Here is a 19,520-nt window from a genome sequence, read left to right on the forward strand (position 1 = left end):
CCTGCCCACTTCTCCTAACACATAATCCAACCTACTTCCTTTCACATAATCCCACCACTTCCTTCCGCATGAATTCACCCACTTCCTTCCACATAGCCCCACAACTTCCTTCCATGACTCCACCCACTTCCTTTCCTATAACTCCACTCACTTCCTTCCACAGTTCTTTCCACTTCCTCTATTCCCACTGGTAGTTATTCACTCATCTGCAAAGTCTCATAATTGATCTCTTTCCTGACAGTCTGTCTTCACTCTCCACTCCCCTGACAACATTCCATATTCATGACAACCACTGGGGTCATCTCCGAAAAAGCTATAGCCTTCTTACACCTCCACTTGTTTCAGCTCTGCAATGGTGTCTTTATTGCTTTTAGGATAAAATCCCATATGTTCACCAGCCTGCAGGGTCCCGAGACATCCTGGCAGATCTGTCCTCCCTTCTCCTTTCCCCTCTCTCCCTTCCCAATCTCCAGCCTCTCCTCTTGTCCATTCTTTGAACAAAATGAAATCTCACAGCCCTTGTGGGCTCTCTTTCCTTCACCTAAACACACACACTCAGAACACACTGCCCTTGGATCATCTTCATGTGGCTGTGCTTTTATCATTCAAATCTCAGCTCAGAGGTGACCCATGTCAATGAGGTAGATACTTAGGTTTGAGAGCATCTTATTCCATAGTGCAATTGCCTGTTGCCTGCATCCCACCTAGCACATCAGCTCCACGACAGCAAACACATCTGTTCTCTTGTTCTCCTCTGCATAGTAGATGCTCAATAAATGTTCACATACCAAATGAAGCCAAATCAGGCAACAATCTCTTTCTGAGAGACACAGGATTCCATGGTTATCCCAAAAGCATTTGAGAGGATGAAGATCCCAGCTGAACTCAAGACCACACATACTCATTCTCGTAGAGTTCTGAAGACCAGAAATCCATTTCACAGACCAGGCTAGGTGATAGGTATCAGTAATCCCAGCATTCGGGAAGGCGAGGAGGAAAATGACAAGTCTGAGACCAGTCGGAGTTCACATGGTAAGGCCTTGTCTCAAAAAGTTTGCTGAGTTAAAACCAAGATGTAGTCAGGGTTGTTTCCTTTTGGAAGAACGCCTGTCCTTGCGTGTGTAGTTCCTTGGGCCACCTGCATTCATTTCTGGGCTTGTGGCTCAGTCCTGAGGGGGTGGTCACTTGGACCTTGTGTCTTTGTCATCAACTCTCCAGCTCCTCACTTTCACCAGCCCCCTTTCTGTAAGGCACTGCTCATGGGTTGCAGGGACTAGGCAGCAAGGGGAAGGTGTACTTGGGGAGGGGGTCACTTTTCAGTCCCCTATGGTCGCACTACTGATGTATTTGCTGTGTTTCAACCAGGTACTATTGGGACTTGGGACAAAGGGATTTTTGTTTAAGGACTATGCTCTCTGGAAAGCACCAGGGCTTTTCCACCATGCCACGCATCACATAAAGCAAACAGGATGCTTTCTCAGACCTCCGGTTCCCCCACTCTACCTTCCCTGGGGCCCTGGGACTCATGGGAGCTCGATGGCCCAGCAAGGGGCCAGGAGTTAGTATTCAAGACACGAGTATAAGGCTCACCTGCTTCGCCCTCAAGGCCATGTGGCTGCCTGTGAAGGTGGGGTCTAGGGAGGCTGCTGAGACTAAGTCACGTGGAATAGCACCATAGTCCAGGGAACAGCCAGGCCTCCTACAAAGTCTCCAGGGGGAACAGGTGCCTCAAAAGTGGGGTGCAAGAGGGGAAAGCAGTCCAGGGAAACAGGCTGGGTGGTAGCCCTCCACAGGGAGTGTCTTCTGCATCTTTCCAACATGTCTGTCCAATCCCCCTCACCATGCTCCCAATATCCCCATCCCTTAACTCTATCTCACCCCCCTTACCTTCTAGCCCCCCCCCCCAAAGACTTAGAAATGACTTGGCACTCACTCAAAGGCTTTTTTCTGTGGCTAACCTTGGAATGTTCTACACCTCAAGTACATCTGAGGGGCAAATCTGAGCAAGACTTGGGTTTTTCATCTGGAGTTAGCAGGAGCTGAGGGTGTGCTCTTGAGAAAGTTCCTCAGCCTCTCTGACCTTGTCTTCTGTATTGTTGCCGTAGTTTCCCTGCTTTGATGCAATGGAGGTGAAAACACAGATGCAGGAGGTGACAGCTTTCCTGTCGGGGGTCTTCTGCCATTGTTGGAGGCGAGGAGAGAAGGTCGTGTCAGATGATTCAAAGTCCTTAAAAAAAATCAAATATTGATTGGGCACTGCCATGAAGCTAGATAAGGAAAGTGTCCAAATGTCTTTGGGAACAGGAGTGTCTTTGAAAGTCATGATGAGCAACACCAGCCAGCCTGGCCATTCCAAAGTCACACTGGGCATTTGGAGAGAGCACAGAGATCTTCCCTTACCCCCCATCTCCCAAGAAATTTGGTCCTGAAACTATAATGAGAAACGTTGATGTGGTGGTCATGGTTATTATTCCTGCCCAGTCTAAATTCACACACATCTGCCACCCCCAGCATTTCCTTGCCTCCATGTGTCTTGACAGCAACCAAACAGCCTGTGCAAAATCCCTCCGAATAAAATCATCCTCGTGTGTGTGTGTGTGTGTGTGTGTGTGTGTGTGTGTGTTTTCTCGCATCTGCTCTGTTTTAACCTCCATGGCCTCTCAGGGAGAGGGGAGATTTTTGTTCTGTACATGAGGAAAATGGCATCAGGAAGGTGAAGAGAGGAGTCCCCTGGCCACAATATGGCGGTGCTGGGATTCAGACTCGCCCCCTGCGAAGCCAGACAATTCAATCACAAAGCCATTCGACCCTCCAAGGGGACTTGAGCTCAGCAAACCTCAGTGGAGTTTGACTGAGTAGATTGAATTTCCTAAGTCTGCACGAACTGTCTCTGGCTCTGCTAAGCTTCCCTCTTGCTCATGTCTGGGGACATGGGGGGGGGTGCCCCCATGGTGAGGACAGAGTGTCACAAAGGGTGTTCTCTCCAAGGTAGATGACCCCCCAAGGGTCAACAGACACCCCCTTTTTATTCTACTGCAACCTAGCTTCTGCCTGGCACCATAGGTTCACTTCATCGTCCTCAGTGACCAAGAAAAAGACCCGGCACCTGGGCACCACTTTGCCAGTTAATGTCTAACTAAGGAATCTCATGCTACCCAAGAGTGCAAAACGGAGACCTTGTATTTCCGGGCAGAGGTGTGACCCACAATATCAATTATTCGGTGTCTTTATTGGTGGTGGAGGGAGCAAGGGCAGGAGTGAGGGGGAGGGGGAGGGGGAGGAACAACAGGTTCACAGCTTGGAAAAGGCAAACATTATGCCAAATAAACAAGTAAAAAAATATCTGCCCCCAAGGAAACAATCTCAAGACACGGGAAATCATTGGGAGTGAGACTGGCAGCCAGGAGGGTCAGTGTCTGTGTATTTATAAGGAGCACATACCTGGGAGAGAAACAGTCCTCCGCTCTGGCTTCAGGTAAAGGTTCTTCTGGGGGTAGTTTTCCCTATTCCCTCTTCTCCTCTGTCTCGTCTTCTGCTGGCTCCCGTTCTACCTGAAGGAGCTGGGAGAGGATGTTAGGTGTTTGCATGCTGCGGTGAGAGTCGCCTATGAGTCATTACTCTGATCTGATCATTCTTGTCTTCATGATGTATGGCAAGTCAGTTTCCTTCTCATGGAGCCCAAGCTTTGCCAATAATGGCTGCTGTGTCCACATGCACCCAATAACTCTATCATCTACTGTACCCAAAGGTGTCACCAGTAAGACACTTCTCCATCTTCCTACTTCCTGCTCCACAAGCAGAGACTGGCAGAAGGGGCTATGTCCTGAGACATGGGGAGTCACAGGGGAGAAGAACTGTGGGCCAGAAGAGGAAATGCCCATGCATGGTTTTTGCCCCTCAGCTTTACGTGGGTGCAACCCCAACCACCCTTCCCCATGGGGAGGGACATTAGGACTTGCATCTTCCCCTCCCTGTTTCTGTTCTCAGGACTTCAGGCCTACAGAACACCAGCGAGAGAATCACACGTGCGTTGGAGCAGGCGTTGGCAGAAGAGCAGAAGAAAGGATGGGGTGGCTTCTCTCCCCGCCCTGGAGGCTGATGGTGATGGCAATGACCTCGTGGTTCATCGTAGTGGCAGCCAATGCCTCTTCTTCAGAAGCGAGTAAGTGTGGTTCTTGCATTTGAGTGCTTGTGTATGTATGTGCCAGGAACAATGGCCCTTTGTAGAGTTAGTCTTCACACTTTTTCTATCACACTTAGGACTTACAAAATCTTTATTCTAAGCTCCCCCCCCCCCCCCCCCCCCGCAGTCCTGAGGCTTGAACTCAGGGCCTAGGCACTCAAGGTAACTAACGCTCGACCATTCGAGCCACAGCTCTACTTCTGGCTTGTTGATAGTTAATTGGAGATAAAAGTCTCACAGACTTTCCTGCTTGGGCTGGCTTTGAATTGCAATCCTCAGATCTCAGCTTCTCTAGTAGCTAGCATGACAGGTGTGAGCTAACAGCACGCAGACTATTATTTTTTAAAATGTCGCTTCTGTTGTGGACAAAGAGTGATGGTATGCCAGGTGGCCTTGGCAAAGTTTTCAGAGAGTTTGGTGTTCACGAAGGCTCAGCCAGGCAGGGAAAGGGGCCTGGACAGAGAAGCCACAAAATACACAAAGGCTGGGAAGGGCATCACTGGCTCACCACAAATCCTAATGAGGCACGGAGAATCTGGGCATTATTCTTCTGGGTGGGAGAATGTTGCCTACAAATTAACAAAAGAAGATACAACCTAAAGGCCATGCTTACCAGGGAATACATGTCAGAAGCGTAGCCATCACAGGGAAGTGGGTGCCTCGGTTGGCTAGGTCAGCTCCCTCGGGGAAGTGGGAAGATTTTGCACGGCCGTTGGCCCCACGGCCCATGCTCTGGGGTCGGGCTCCCTCATCCGCAGAAAGATGCTCGGAATGCCACAGCAATGCCAGCTGCACGATGGATGGGGTTGTCACCACATGCACCTGCCAGGCGGGCTTCACCGGCAATGGGCTGGAGTGTGAAGATGTAGACGAGTGTGCCGTTCCTGGGATGTACAACTGCTCAGCCAACACCAGCTGCGTGAACACACTGGGCTCCTATGCGTGCATCTGTCCGGATGGCTTCTACCTGGTGCCCGGGAAGGGCTGTCTCGACGTGGATGAGTGCCTGGAGCCGGAGGGGGCCCTCTGCCATTCCCTGGCCACCTGCGTCAACGTGGAGGGCAACTACTCGTGCGTGTGTCCCCAGGGCTACGTGGGGGATGGATGGCACTGCAAGTGTTCCCCCGGATCCTGCGGGCCTGGGCTGGACTGCCTGCCCCAGGGCCACGAGGGTGAGCTTGTGTGTGCCGATCCGTGCCAGGCGTACCGCATGCTGGATGAGTACTGGCGCAGCGCTGAGTACGGCTCTGGCTATTCCTGTGACACCAAAGTGCGAGGCTGGTACCGCTTCGTGGGCCAGGGTGGTGTCCGCATGGCGGAGACCTGCGTGCCAGTCCTGCGCTGTAACACGGCCGCGCCCCTGTGGCTCAACGGCACGCACCCCTCCAGCGACCAGGGCATCGTGAACCGCACGGCCTGCGCACACTGGAGCGGCCACTGCTGCCTGTGGGACACTCCTGTCCAGGTCAAAGCCTGCGCTGGAGGCTACTACGTCTACAACCTGACAGCGCCCCCCGAGTGCAATCTGGCATACTGCACAGGTGAGCTGGGGGAGGCCTCCCCATTCCCAGGCCCTGGGGGGGGGGGCACCCTGAAGAGCAGGGGGGTCAAGATGGAGCCTTGGGTGACTGACCTTCTTCCTCTGTGGCCCTGCAGACCCCACCTCAGTGGAAGGGACGTGTGAGGAGTGTGGAATCGACGAGGACTGCATATCGGATAACGGCAGGTGGCGGTGCCAATGCAAACAGGACATCAATGTCACCGGTGAGGGTTGGCAGAGGGGGGACCAGTGGACAGGAATTGATTTGTTTGTTGAGACAGTAGTCAGTGGTTAGAGGAGCACATTCCTCTCTCTCTCTCTCTCTCTCTCTCTCTCTCTCTCTCTCTCTCTCTCGGTCAGAGTAAATACAACAGAAAAATTTTTATAATAATCCTAGTAGCTATCTCCTTAAAACATTAAAATAATAAGTACCAAAAATAACTGAAAAAATATCCTTTTATAGTCACAAAAAGAAATCTCACTGTCGACATCTGTCCTAAATCCTAGAACTGAGGCCTGTTCTCTGAGAGGACAGAATGAGCAAGTGTGGCATTAAAGACATTAAAACACATTAGGTCGGTCACCCCAAAACAGATAGAAAGAAACTGTACTTAACTTTTCCTTTGTTGTTGTTGTTGTTGTTGTTGGTTGTGGGGCTTGAGCTCAGGGCCTGACCACTGTTCCTGAGCTTTTGTGGCTCAAGGATAGCGCTCTACCATTTTGAGTCACAGCTTGCCTCCAGTTTTCTGGTGGTAAATTGGAGATATGAGCCTCACAGACTTTTCTGCCTGGGCTGGCTTTGAACTGTGATCCTCAGATTTCAGCCTCCTGAATAGCTAGGATGACAAGTGTGGACCACCAGCACCTGGCTTCCTTTTGCTTTTTAAAAACTGGGATTGAGCACTATTTAATTCTAGGCTAGTGAAAGACCCAAACATCCCCCTGCACTTGGGGTACCGTTGGTTCTTAGGGGTCTGGAGGGATGGAAGGTTGGCTAGTGGATCCATCTTACGATGCTTACAATCCATTCTTGTGCTCCCTTTCTTCTGAGCATTGAGAAGCCTCAGTTGGTGGCCAGTCTGGAGAGTTCTCCCTAGTCTCTGGGGGCTGGGTGCAGGGGGAGAGAGTGGATACGCTGAGCCCCTGAGGTGTAGAGACAGGCTCCACAGTCTGCCCCTTTCCTGCTTGTTTTAGATGTGTCCCTCTTGGATCAAAGGCTGGGGTGCGGGACCAATGACATCAAGATGTCCCTGAGCAAGTGCCAGTTGCAGAGCCTGGGCTTCAAGAAGGTCTTCATGTACCTGCGGGACAGCCACTGCTCAGGCTTCAGCGAGAGGCGCGAGCAGGACTGGATGTCCGTGGTGACCCCGGCCCGAGATGGCCCCTGCGGGACAGTGCTGACGGTGCGTCCCCGTCTGGGGGAGGACAGGGGTAGGGATCTCACGGGGTCAGTCCCGGGTTCAACAGGAATTGTATGGGTTTGGATGAGTTCTTTCAGTGTTTCCAGTGTTTCTGGGGAGGCAGAGTCTGAATTACTGGTGTTTGGAGCAGGAGCTTGCTGGCAGAGGCCTCTTCAGGTAGAACCACATTTATTTGAGGGACCCCCCAAATGTTTGTGTAAGAAGAGCATTGTTCTCTCTCTCTCTCTCTCTCTTTCTCTCTCTCTCTCTCTCTCTCTCTCTCTCTCTCTCTCTCTCTCTCTCTCTCTCCCTAGTATAGGAACTTGAACTCAGGGCCTCAAATTCTCACTTGTTTTTTCACGCAAAATTGGTGCTCTATCACTCTTCCACGTTTGGCTTTTTTCCTCTTTCTGTAGTAAATTGGAGATAAGGTTCTCACAGATTTTTCTGCCCATCTGGTTTTCAATTGCCATCCTGAGACCTCAGCCTCCTGAGTAGCTAAGATGACAAGATGTGAGCCTCCAGCATCCAGCCTTCCTGCTTCTCTTATGCCAGGAAATAAGCAGAAAAGAGTCAAAAGAAAGGAAGAAATCATTAGAGTCTGATCTTTGAGACTCTCTCTTTATGGGGATTCTATTTCCCTGCTTTCCTTTCTCTTTTAAATAAACTTGCTATGTCTGCCTTTACAAAAAAAAATATTATTTGCTAAGGATAGAGTGTGAAATCTCTTCACAGTTGGGTTAGTGTCTTTAAAAGAGGAAGAACATGGTGATAGAAAAGGCCCAGGCTTCTTAGCTTCCCTACAGTGGAGACAATCAGTCAGTCATTCAGTTACTAGGGACCGGGGACCCCTCCAGGAAGCAGGATGTCACAACCTTGCCTCTTACGGTCACTGAAGGAAGGACATCTACAGTGAGGTAAGAGGAGCATTTAGCTCAGCGTCTGCTATGGGAGGCCGGCTCAGAGACCGCCCCTGCTGACAGCTTCTCCTAACAGAGGCCAGGAAGCCAGGGTGTGTGTGTGTGTGTGTGTGTGTGTGTGACAAACGGCTCTAGTTTCATTGTCCTACACAGATTCTCACTTTTCTCATTTTCACCTCTGCCCCCACCAACACAGAGGAACGAAACCCACGCCACATACAGCAACACCCTCTACCTCGCCAATGAGATCATCGTCCGTGACCTCAACATCAAGATAAACTTCGCCTGCTCCTACCCGCTGGACATGAAAGTCAGCCTGAAGACCTCCCTGCAACCAATGGTCAGGTGCGGCGGGCAAGGGTTTCCAGGGCTCCCGAGCGGCTCTGCCCGGACGCCCCTTACCCAGGAGGTCTCAGTTTCCCTGTCACCTGCCTCATATTACGAGATCTTAGGAATAAAAACAAGCCACAGTGCATGTTTAGACCCCAGTTCCCCACCTCTCCTTCTTGTCAATGGGAAGAAGTCTGATTACAGAGGTATTCACAAATTCCACAGAGGTTGCAGGGGTGGGGTGGGAACGGCCTGCAGGGGTGCACTGGAGAAGTTCTACCCATCCTTGGTACCACATGAGGTTTCCATGACATTTTAAAATAAAGGATCCTGTTGTGAAAGATCACAGACAAAGCCTTTGGCTAGGGTGAGTCTCAGGCCCAGTGATGCTAGCCTTGGACAGCGCGGCAGACCGGTTACCATGAGCAGCATTGGTTTATGGAGTGCATCATGGGCATTTCGCGAAGTGATTTGCACGCAATAGCTCACTAAAACACCTGAACAGTTAAGCCCTAGAAGATTTACGATCTCCATTCCCTTTAGATGAAGGCTGACACTGAGGCTCAGAGAAGTTTGAGGAACATACTCTTCGGTTTGTATTTTGTTTACAAACAAAATACAGTAAACTCCAGCAAGGGACTGTAATAGACACTACTAATCAACGTTGTACAGTCTATTGAAGTGGCAGTGCTGGGATTCAAACACCTCTCCTCCTCCTCCCCCCATGCTCCATTGTGACTTCCACCAGACTCAGCAAAGGGTGCTGATGCTGGCTGCTGATTGGACGGCATTGCTGAGGTTGCTCACGGCAGGTCTTTGGTGGGCTGGTCTTTGGTTGGAATGGTACTTGGCCCTGCAGTGCTCTGGCATCCTGTGGCCATGCCCTAGGTCTGGTAGGTGGCAGGGAGCAACGAGTCTGTGAGTATCTCTCTCCAGTTGAGCTAGAAACCTCACTCCTGTCAGAGCTGAGGATCCGGGTCTCACCTCTGACACAAACATCCTGTCACTGAGGGTTTCGTGGGGTCTCAGCCTTGAGAGGTCCTGTGAACGTGAGCGGTCGGCCGGGGCAGTCCTCGCTGTGTAGCTGCTTTAACGTGGGTTAAAAGTCATCAAGTTTGGGGCTGGGGATATGGCCTAGTGGCAAGAGTGCCTGCCTCGGATACACGAGGCCCTAGGTTCGGTTCCCCAGCACCACATATACAGAAAACGGCCAGAAGCGGTGCTGTGGCTCAAGTGGCGGAGTGCTAGCCTTGAGCAAAAGGAAGCCAGGGACAGTGCTCAGGCCCTGAGTCCAAGGCCCAGGACTGGCCAAAAAAAAAAAAAAAAGTCATCAAGTTACACAGTCTTTTCTAATGTGGGCTGGATTAGTCTTCTAACGCAGACTAATACGCTGGTCTCAGACAAGTTACTAAAGATGAGGTCTAAGTAGCCTCAGCATCAACAGGAGCTCAATAAAAATGCAGGCCTTGAGCTCTGTCCCAGACCTGCCCACTCAGAGGTGGCATTACAACCAGGCCCTTCCCCACCCTGGGTGACCTCTCTACGTGCATACGTGCATCGCAGCAAACAAGGCCAGAGTGTATGGGTTCCATTCTTAAGGCCAGATAAAAATGCCACAGAAAGCCAAGTGCTAGTAGCCCAGGCCTGGAATCCTAGCTACTCAGGAGGCTGAGATTTGAGGATCCAGGTATAAAGCCAGCCCAAGCAGGAAGGTTCAACAAGACTCTTATCTATAATTAGCTACGAAAAAGCAGAAAGTAGAGCTGTGGCTCAAGAGGTAGAACACTAGCAGAAAAAAAATAATAATAACCCTTAGGGACAGTGCCCAGGCCTTGAGGTCAAGCTGTAGGATACACACACACACACACACACACACACACACACACGTCCTTCATCTGGCCCTCTCACCAGCCCTTCTCCCCTGGCAGTGTCTTGAACATCAGTGTGGGCGGGACAGGAAGGTTCACTGTGCGGATGGCGCTTTTCCAGAGCCCTTCCTACACACAACCCTACCAAGGCCCCGCCGTGGCCCTGTCCACCGAGGCCTTCCTCTACGTGGGAACCATAATGGATGGCGGAGACCTGTCCCGGTTTGCAGTACTGATGACCAACTGCTATGCCACCCCCAGCGGCAATGCCACCGACCCCGTGAAATACTTCATCATCCAGGACAGGTAGGGCAGTGGTCCCCATGGAAGGGACCATGGAAGGGATTTGGGGGTGTGGGGAGGAAGGTCTTTCAGCTTGGAGGGACGGAAAGCCTATCTTTGTACTAATTATTCTGTCCCGGAAATTTAGCATTCACCATGAGTCTATAGCAAAAAGCTGGAAGGACCTGCCAGGGGCTCACGCCTGTCATCCTAACTGCTCAGGAGATTGAGACCTGAGGTTGGTAGTTCAACACCAGCCTGGGCAGGAAAGTCCATGAGACTCTGATCTCCAAGGAACACTAAAAAATAAGCCAGAAGTGGATCTGTGGCTCAAGTGGTACAGCGTTAGTCTTGAGCAGAAAAGCTCAGGAACAGTGCCCAGGCCCTGAGTTCAAATCCCCAGAACTGGCACAGGCAGGCACACACACACACACACACACACACACACACACACACACACACACGAAATAGAAGGGCGGTGCCCGCTTCACCGGCCCAGAGATCCCAGTTATCTAGATGCAGCCCAGCACACGTGTGGATCTATGCACAGAGCATTCTGCGTTTCCCTTTGCATTGTGCATTGTGCCGCTGTGTGTGTGCTCTCGGCCACACACAGTTCCATGTGATCAGTGGCACTGGGAGTCCCCATTTCTGTTGTTACAACAAGGTTAACAGGTGTCGCTGAAGACCTATAAGCCTAATGACTCCTACATGCGTTTCCTGGGTATCCAGAAAGTTCTTTCATCCACTCTGCCTTGATGATTTTTTTTTTTGACCCAGCACCACTGCCACAGGCAGTGTGTCACCTTTATAGAAAATTAATTAAAAATTTAAGCTGGGCATGGTGGGGCATACCTGTGATCATGGTTACTAGAGAAAAGTGGAGGCAGAAAGATCTCTAGTCTGAGGCCAACCTGGGAAAAATTAGTAAGTGCTTATAGCAAAAAATCAAGTGCAAACAGAAGAGTTGGGGCATGGCTCAAGCCATAGAGCACTTGCCTGTCATGCTAGACCTTGGGTTCAGTTCCTAAGGCTGCCAAACACACACACACACGCACTCACACAGACACACACAGACACACTGGCAGTGTCCTCACAACTATCTTCTCTCTTTCCCTCCCTCTCCTTCTCCCTCTCCCTCCCTCCCTCCCTCCCTCCCTCCCTCCCTCCCTCCCTCCCTCCCTCCCTCCCTCCCTCCCTCCCTCCCCTCTGTCTCTCTGTCTTTCTGTCTCTCTCTCTCTCTTACTCTCTCTCTCTCTTACTCTCTCTCTCTCTCTCTCTCTCTCTCTCTCTCTCTCTCTCTCTCTCTCTCACTATCCTTGCCCCCCTCTCTCTCTGTATCCTGGGGCTTGAACTCAGGGCCTGTTCCTGGTTTTGTTTTTTTGTCTTTTTGCTCAATGCTGGCACTTAACCGCTTGATTCACACCTCCACTTCTGGCTTTTGGGTGGTTAATTGAAGATAAAAGTCTCCAAGGCCTTCCTCCTGGGACTGGCTTCAAACCTCAGTCCTCAGATCTCAGCCTCCTGAGCAGCTAGGATGATGGGATGACAGGCGTGAGCTGCTAGCACCTAGCTTCACAGCTCTCTTTTCTCAAGGGCTGCAGTAATGATCCTGGGAGAAATGAGACTAGGGAAGCTACACCCCCTCCCCTTGATCACACAGCCAACAGTCTTTATGTAACCCACCACAGCCCATTGCACAACCTGCTTTCCCACCAGTTGTCCACAAACGGAGGACCATACCATTCAAGTGTTGGAGAACGGGGAGTCCCCTCAGAGCAGGTTTTCTGTACAGATGTTCCGGTTTGCTGGGAACTATGACCTGGTCTACCTGCACTGTGAGGTGAACCTGTGTGACATGGTGAACAAGACGTGCAAGCCGGTGAGCCTCCGTCCCTCACACCGCCCTTCCCATCACCCGATAACCCCAGGTGTGACTGGAGACAGGGGCCCAGGGAGAGGTGGGAGGAGTCAGGTGGGACACCTGAGCTGTGGGGAAATCCACAGGGCCCAGTGACCTGAGAACACCTGGCCAGTATGCAATGTGGTTTATGGAGTGTGTCTTTGAATAAGGTGTGTGTGTGTGTGTGTGTGTGTGTGTGTGTGTGTGTGTGTGTGTGTGTGTGTGTCCTGGGGCTGGAACTCAGGGCCTGGACTCTGTCCCTGAGCTTTTCTTTCTTTCTTTTTTTTTTTTTGCTTAAGGCTAGAGTTTTACCACTTGAGCTACAGCTCCACATCTGGCTTTACTGGTGTTAATTGGAAGCAAGAGTCTCATGTACTTTCCTACTCAGGCTGAGTTCAAACCTCCATCCTCAAATCTCAGCCTCCTGAGTAGTTAAGATTACAGGTGTGAGCCACTGGTGCCCTGAAGAGGTTGGCACTCATAAAATTCTGTGCCCCTGTGCAGTTTTTCTTTATTTAACTTAATATTCCACAAAATTTCTGTGGGAGGTGTTACCAGCCCCCTCTTTCTAAATGGGAAGAGGGGTGCAGAGAGATCAAGTGACTTTGCTGCTGTCATAATGGGTGGTAGGCCAGGACCTGCTCTCCAGGCTCCTGCTCAAGGCTGGGGATCCGCTTGGGAGCCAGTGCAGAGGCAAGGGACGCACCTCAGGGCCCAGCCCTCTCACCCCCATCACCATGGCCGGCTGCGCCCTCCCTCGTGGTGAGTCCTCTCTATCTTCCTCTCCTCTCCCTACAGACCTGTTCTGGGACCAGATACCGAAGTGGGGGCTTCATAGACAAATCTCATGTGCTGAACTTGGGCCCCATCACCAGACAAAGTAAGAGAGACACTTAGCCCTTGTGGTTTCTAGCTGGGAATTCCCTCTAGAGAGCATGGGGGTGGGGGTGGGGGTGGGGGCTTGTACTTTCTGATCTCACTGGGGGCCCAGGAATGGGAGGGAACATCTTCTCCAGCCAGGAAGGCAAGGACAGATACAAGCTGTCTTCCCTTTAGACCACTGCCCCCTCCTTTCCCCCCTCCTTTCTCTTTCCTTCCCTCCCTCCTCCCTCCCTCTATCCCTTTCCTCCTGTCTTCCTTCCCTCCCTCCCTCTCTCCCTCTCTCTTCCTTCTTCCCTTTGCTCTCTCCTTTTCTTCCCTCCCTTCCTCCCCCTTTCCTTTTTTCCTCCCTTCCCTCCCTCTCTCTTTCTCCCTTCCTCTCTTCCTTTTCTTTCCCTCCCCTTCCTTTCCTTCTTCCCTCCCTCTTTATTCCCTCTCTCCTTCTCCCTTCCTCTTTCCCTTCCTTCCTCTGTCCCTCCCTCCTTTTTCCTTCCCTTCTCCTTCCCTCCCTTCCTCCCTCCCTCCCTTTGTCCTCCCTCCCTCCATTGTTGAGCAGGTGTCCTTTGGCCCTCTGCATGCCAACCCCATGCTAGTGCTTGGGGTTTCATGGCAGGCAGACACACAGGCTGAGCAGACAGGAGGCCTAGGGACCTGTGGGGAGACATTATTCGGCTGACCTCCTTAGACATGGATGGCTGTAGGCATTGTCTGTGTGCTCAGTGGAGAACATGAGGAGCTCTGGGCTCCTACCCAGGGAAGCAGACCTGACCACGGTATGGGGAAGAATAAGGCTGAGATAAAAAGGAAGGTTTGAGGTTCATGGAGCAGGGAGAAGGGAAAAGGGGAGCATGGGCAAAGAGCCTGTGGTGGGAGGAGACGGAGCCTGCAGGAGGAGCTAAGGGACTACCAGCCGAGGCAGGAAGGCCCCGTGGCCTTCCTCAGGTGTCGTGTGTTTTCCGTGGCGGCTGTGGCTAGCCCTGCTTGTGTCTGAGGTGGAGAAGTTGTATGACCGGATTAAGTTTTAGGAAGGTCACATTGGCTGCAAGAAGACCTGGCTGGAGGGGCTTAGGTCGAGCTGCTCACCAGGCTCCTCTTTGTTTTCTTCCCCCCTACAGGTGTCCAGGCCCCCATCTCCAGGGCTGCCTGCAGCGTATTTGGTAAGTTCAGGTCCTTTCTGTACAGCAACCAGTGTCAAAAAGCTCCCAGAGGGCTGCCGGCCAGCCTGGCCTGCTTGGCTGAGCTCCAGGGAGGGACTTAGCACCGAAATGCCCGGATCTGGGGCCGAATGTGAAGCACACTCACGCCACCTCGCAGAGGGGAATAGGGACATAGACTCACCGTGCACACACGAGGCCACACATGTGCATTCAGGTTTGCACTCTCAGGCGCATGCAGCTGCAGTTGCCTGCACGCATGCACATTTGCGCATTCAGATGAACACAGTACACGCCTGTGACCCCAAGGTGCGTGCGCACGTGTGCGTGCGCACACGCACACACACACACGTTGGCTGTTCTCATGTGTGCTTCCTGTAGCTGGACACCGTCTTTACCTGCTCAGGATCTGCTCAATTGCTGAATTGCTGACACATAGTTGCTGGAAATCGTTAGGTGCCAGAAGTCACGCTCCTGGGGCTTTTTCTGCAGCTCACATGCCAAAGGCCAGTAAATGGTGTCTTTTGTTTTTTTTTTAATTAGGCCCTTGGCTTTTCATAGCTATTGACTTGTCTGAACGTTCTAGAAGGGCACAGAGTCTGTTCGGCCATTGCCTGTCTTGGTTCTGGGCTCTGGATGCAAGAGGGTTGTGACACTTGTCTTGTGTTTCACCAGGGCTCCTTCAGGCCAGCCCTGGTGAACCTGGAGCTAGGAGTCAGGATGCTCCATAAAGCATTTGCTCTCGGCTCATATTCCGTGAAGTCTCTGAGGATGGATGTATAGGTTGGGCACGGTGCAAGAGCGCTCTGTGGAGGGAGTATCAACCTGGGGGGCCAGAAGAGAGATTGTCACTAAGTCTACCGGGGAGAGTACCTTTTTCTATTTAAAAAAAAAAAATCCCAGAATGGACAGATTAAAAATTTTTTTTAATTGAACTTTAGGTCAGAGAAAGAAAAAGAAAAAGCACCTAGGAGCCAATGGCTCACTCTTGTAATCCTAGTTCCTCAGGAGGCTGAGATCTGAGGATTGTGGTTTGAAGCCAGCTGGGGCAGAAAACTCCATGAGACTCTTAACTCCAATTAACCACTGCCTCCCCGCAAAAAAAAAAAAAAAGCAGGAAGTAGAGCTGTGGCTTAAGAGGTAGAATGCTAGCCTTGAGGAAAAAAAAAAAAAAAAAAGCTTAGAGACAGCACCCAGACCCTGAATTTGAGCCCCAGTACTGGCACAGAAAAGAAAGAAAGAAAGAGGGAGGGAGAGAGGAAGGGAGGAAGGGAGGGAGGGAGGGAGGGAGGGAGGGAGGGAGGGAGGGAGGGAGGGAGGAAAGAAAGAGTGAAAAAGAAAAAAAAAAAAAGCAAGCTTCCTTTCTCTAACCAATCACCCCAGAGGTGCTGCCCTTTCCTCATTGGTCCATCTGCAGGAAGCACCCTGTTAATTTGCATAAAAGCACCTTAGTGCTAGCTGTGGCCCTACCTTTGTTTTCCTTCCAGGGTTCCTGAAGGTCCTGCCACCTCTGCTTCTCTCGGCCACCCTGACCCTGTCATTTCAGTGACAGCAGAAAACCCTGGGTTCTGGTTCCCAGCCCACTTCCTGCCGGCTAGGAGGGCAGAGGCAGCCAGTGGTCCAGCCATAGGCAAGAGGCTGGGGCTCCCGCGTGCCTGCTCCATGTGCCCTCCCCTCAGTCCTCGCTGCAAAAAACCAGCCCTGCCTTGAACTGATGCTCATTCTCCACATGGGACTTGTGACGTGTCTGTACACGAGGCCCCTGTTTCCCCAAGAGTGCAGCAAAATAATAATGGCAGAAAACTGGCCTTTGGAGTCATTCATTCCTTTGAGAAATAATTGCTGACCCGGAAGATGCTGTGGGTGGAAAAAACAAACAGATCCCATCCCTATTGTTGGGGAGTTTATACTCGGCTTAGGGAACCAAAGGCAACCCAGGTTCTGCTGTGAGACTTTAGATAAGATACACAATGTCTCTGAGCCTCATCCATCTATGCATCCTTTCACACATCCATCCAACCATCCATCCACTTTCTCATTCATCTGTCTATCCGTCCATCCATCCATCCATCCACTTATCCATCCATCCATCCACCCACCCACCTAACCATCCATCCACTTATCCATCCACCCATCTTTCCACTTCCATTTATCCATCATCCATCTTCTCACCCCTCTATCCACTTATCCACTTATCCATCCATCCATCTATCCATCCATCCAAAAATATCTTTACTGAGCTGATACTTTGCTAGATGCTGGGATACAGTTGTGGTCAGAGAGAACAAGTCCATAGCCCCTGGCCACCCACATCTCCTGATTGGAAAAAGAGAACTCACAAGTAACTCCAAGGCAGACTTTCAGAAGTGCTGTATTTAATAGGCAATGGCTGCTTTTCTGTCCTAGGGCTAATAAAAAAAAAAAGATTCATGGTAAGGTTCATTGAGTTTTCCAGACACGTTTCTGAGGAGCTCGTATGTGCCAGGCTATGTGCTGGGAGCTGGGAAAGTGAAGATGGAGAAGCAGACAAAGCCCTGCCCGCGGGAGCCTCTCATTATTAGCAGAGAGAAGGGGTGAGCTGGGCAGTGTTGGCGGCTGGGCGATCCATTGCACGGTTCTCTCTCAATCCGGAAGCTGTGGATCTGTTTTCAGGGCAGCACTAGCAGTGGAGATTTGGTCTCATTCTCCCCGTTGGCAGAGGCCTTTCTGGGCAACCTCCAGGATGGACTAAAGCAGAAAGCACCGAGTTTCTGAGCCCAGGAGACCCAAGGATCCTTGGACTTCTTTGCCAAACGGGTCGGAGGACATGAATCTCAATGGGAACTCCCTGTCCTGGCCCAGCTGCTTCCCTGGACTCTGGGCCTCCAGGAGAGGCCAAGGCCTTGTTGGGATCCCGGGAAAAGCACACATGTGTATCTGCGAATGAGAACAGGAGGGCAGCCTATCTCATGCTGAGGGCCTCTTATCACACTAAGTGCACATACCTGCTGCCTCTCCTTCAGAGCATGGCATAGGAGGCCTCGCGGCTGGTTCCTGCCGGATCTGTGGTCAGTCTGTGGTCAGCTGGGCCTGGCTGACGAGGTATCCCCTCATCTAACTTTGACTTAGACACAACTGAACTGGAAGGGAAACACAATCTAGGCCAAGACAAAGAAAACTGAAGGCCAAAAACAACTGCTAGGGATGGGCGTAGGGAAGAAAGCACGTCAGAATTATTTTGTCTTTGTTCCGGTCCTTTCTTTTCCTCTCTTGTTTTCTGTCTGTTAGTAGTTATTCAGCTCAGTTTATCTAACAGAGATTTGGGGCATACGTTCAATGCCAGGCTCTATCTATGTGTGCGCGCGTGTGCACGCACACACACTACTACTGGGGCTTGAACTCAGGATCCTATGCTCTTCCTTAGAGTTTTCTGCTCAAGGTAGGCACTGTACCACTTGAACTATTCCTCCACTTCCTGCTTTTTGGTGGTGAATTAGAGGTAAGAGTCTCATAGACTTTCTTTCCCTGGGGCTGGCTCCAAACCTTGCTCCTCAGATCTCTGCCTCCTGAGTAGCTAGGGTTACAGGTGGGAGCCATTGGCTTCACCAGGCTTTTTTTTTTTTTTTTTTTGCCAGTCCTGGGGCTTGAACTAAGGTCCTGACTGTCCCTGGCTTCTCTTTGCTCAAGACTATCACTCTACCACTTGAGCCACAGCGCCACTTCTGGCTTTTCCTGTTTATGTGGTGTTAAGGAATTGAACCCAGGGCTTCATGCATGTGAGGCAAGCACTCTACCGCTAAGCTACATTCCCAGGCCTCACCAGGCATTTTTGTAGGTAGCAAGGAAACAACAAGTAATTAAAACAGATTCCTTTCTGGTAAGGATCTTACATATAAAAGAGGGAAGACATTGAAACAATACCCATGTTCAATGTGAAAGATGGTGGCAAATACTGTTTAAAAAAATAGCAAAAAGAGGGCTGAGTCCAAGCCCCAGGACTGGCAACAACAACAACAAAAACCCAACAACAACAACAATAACAACAACAAACAAAAATAAAGAAGCATAGTGCCGAGAAGATGCTGTTTGATACAAGAAGATCATGGGACGGGTGGAAGCAAATCTTTATATGATAATAGCAGAAGGAACAAAGTCAGGGGGTGTGACCTCAGGAATTTTTTGAGTCAGATATAGGACATCCACTGAGAATGCTGGACTGAGAGGCCATGACAGCCACAAACCCTGTGTATAAGGATGGGGAAGGTTAAGACTGAGTGTTGGGGAGACTGTGTGGGACCTGAACCAATGGAATGGAGCGGCGGATTATGTCACAGGTCTAGTAGTCCTAAGCTAACATTTGGGTGAGGTTCCTCAACTGCCCAAGAAGTATCTTGTACCTTTCCTTGTCTGGACTGAAATTTGGCTAAAAGATGTTGCCAGTGTCAAGACCCCTCAGTAGCCTTGGCTCCTTAAGAGTCCCAGAGAAAGTTGAGCCCTGGTGGTTTGTAATCCCAGCTACTCAGGAGGCTGAGGATCTGAGGATTGAGGTTCAAAACCAGCTTGGGCAGGAGGATCCGTGAGACTCCGATCTCCAATTAGCCACCAAAAATCCAGCAGTTGGAAGTGTGGCTCAAGTGGTAGAACACCAACCTTAAGCAAAAACAAACAAGAAAATGTTAAAAAGAAAAATAACAGCCCAGGTTCTGAGTTCAAGCCGGAGTACCAACACACACACACACACACACACACACACACACACACACACACACACACGGTTCCCAAAGAAACAGAGAAGCAGCAGAGGCCATTGGTAGCACCAAAGCTCTGACTCCTTTATTCACCCCATGAGTTCAACCCTGAGGTCAGGTCTGCAGATTCACATCCTCAGGTCAGCTCTCTGCCTTCTGCTGTCTGCAGGGATTGGAGAAGAGCTTGGGAAGTCCTGGAGCTTTCCATTTCCTTTTGCACAAATCACCATGGACCAAATGGACCCTCCGCTGATGGCTGGGTATTAAAGATCTGTGAGCCAAGAATAAGAAACACTCATCCATCCATTCTTCCTCCATTATTCCCTTGCCCTCA

The 19,520-nt window shown here is 50.9% G+C and overlaps 1 protein-coding gene across 1 annotated transcript; it reads left to right on the top strand.

Moving 5' to 3' along the window:
* The first annotated feature begins 3,328 nt into the window (after nucleotides 1-3,328).
* Umod (uromodulin) lies at nucleotides 3,329-16,267 on the top strand. Its single transcript, XM_048332726.1, has 11 exons — nucleotides 3,329-3,475; nucleotides 3,988-4,162; nucleotides 4,942-5,724; nucleotides 5,840-5,947; nucleotides 6,918-7,126; nucleotides 8,240-8,388; nucleotides 10,302-10,547; nucleotides 12,243-12,405; nucleotides 13,225-13,306; nucleotides 14,421-14,462; nucleotides 15,947-16,267. The coding sequence occupies exons 2-11, from the start codon at nucleotides 4,066-4,068 to the stop codon at nucleotides 16,006-16,008; spliced, it is 1,941 nt and encodes a 646-aa protein (XP_048188683.1). The 5' UTR covers nucleotides 3,329-3,475; nucleotides 3,988-4,065; the 3' UTR covers nucleotides 16,009-16,267.
* The last annotated feature ends 3,253 nt before the right edge of the window (nucleotides 16,268-19,520 follow it).

Source organism: Perognathus longimembris, chromosome 23 (genome assembly GCF_023159225.1).
Source record: "Perognathus longimembris pacificus isolate PPM17 chromosome 23, ASM2315922v1, whole genome shotgun sequence".
Taxonomy (NCBI): domain Eukaryota; kingdom Metazoa; phylum Chordata; class Mammalia; order Rodentia; family Heteromyidae; genus Perognathus; species Perognathus longimembris.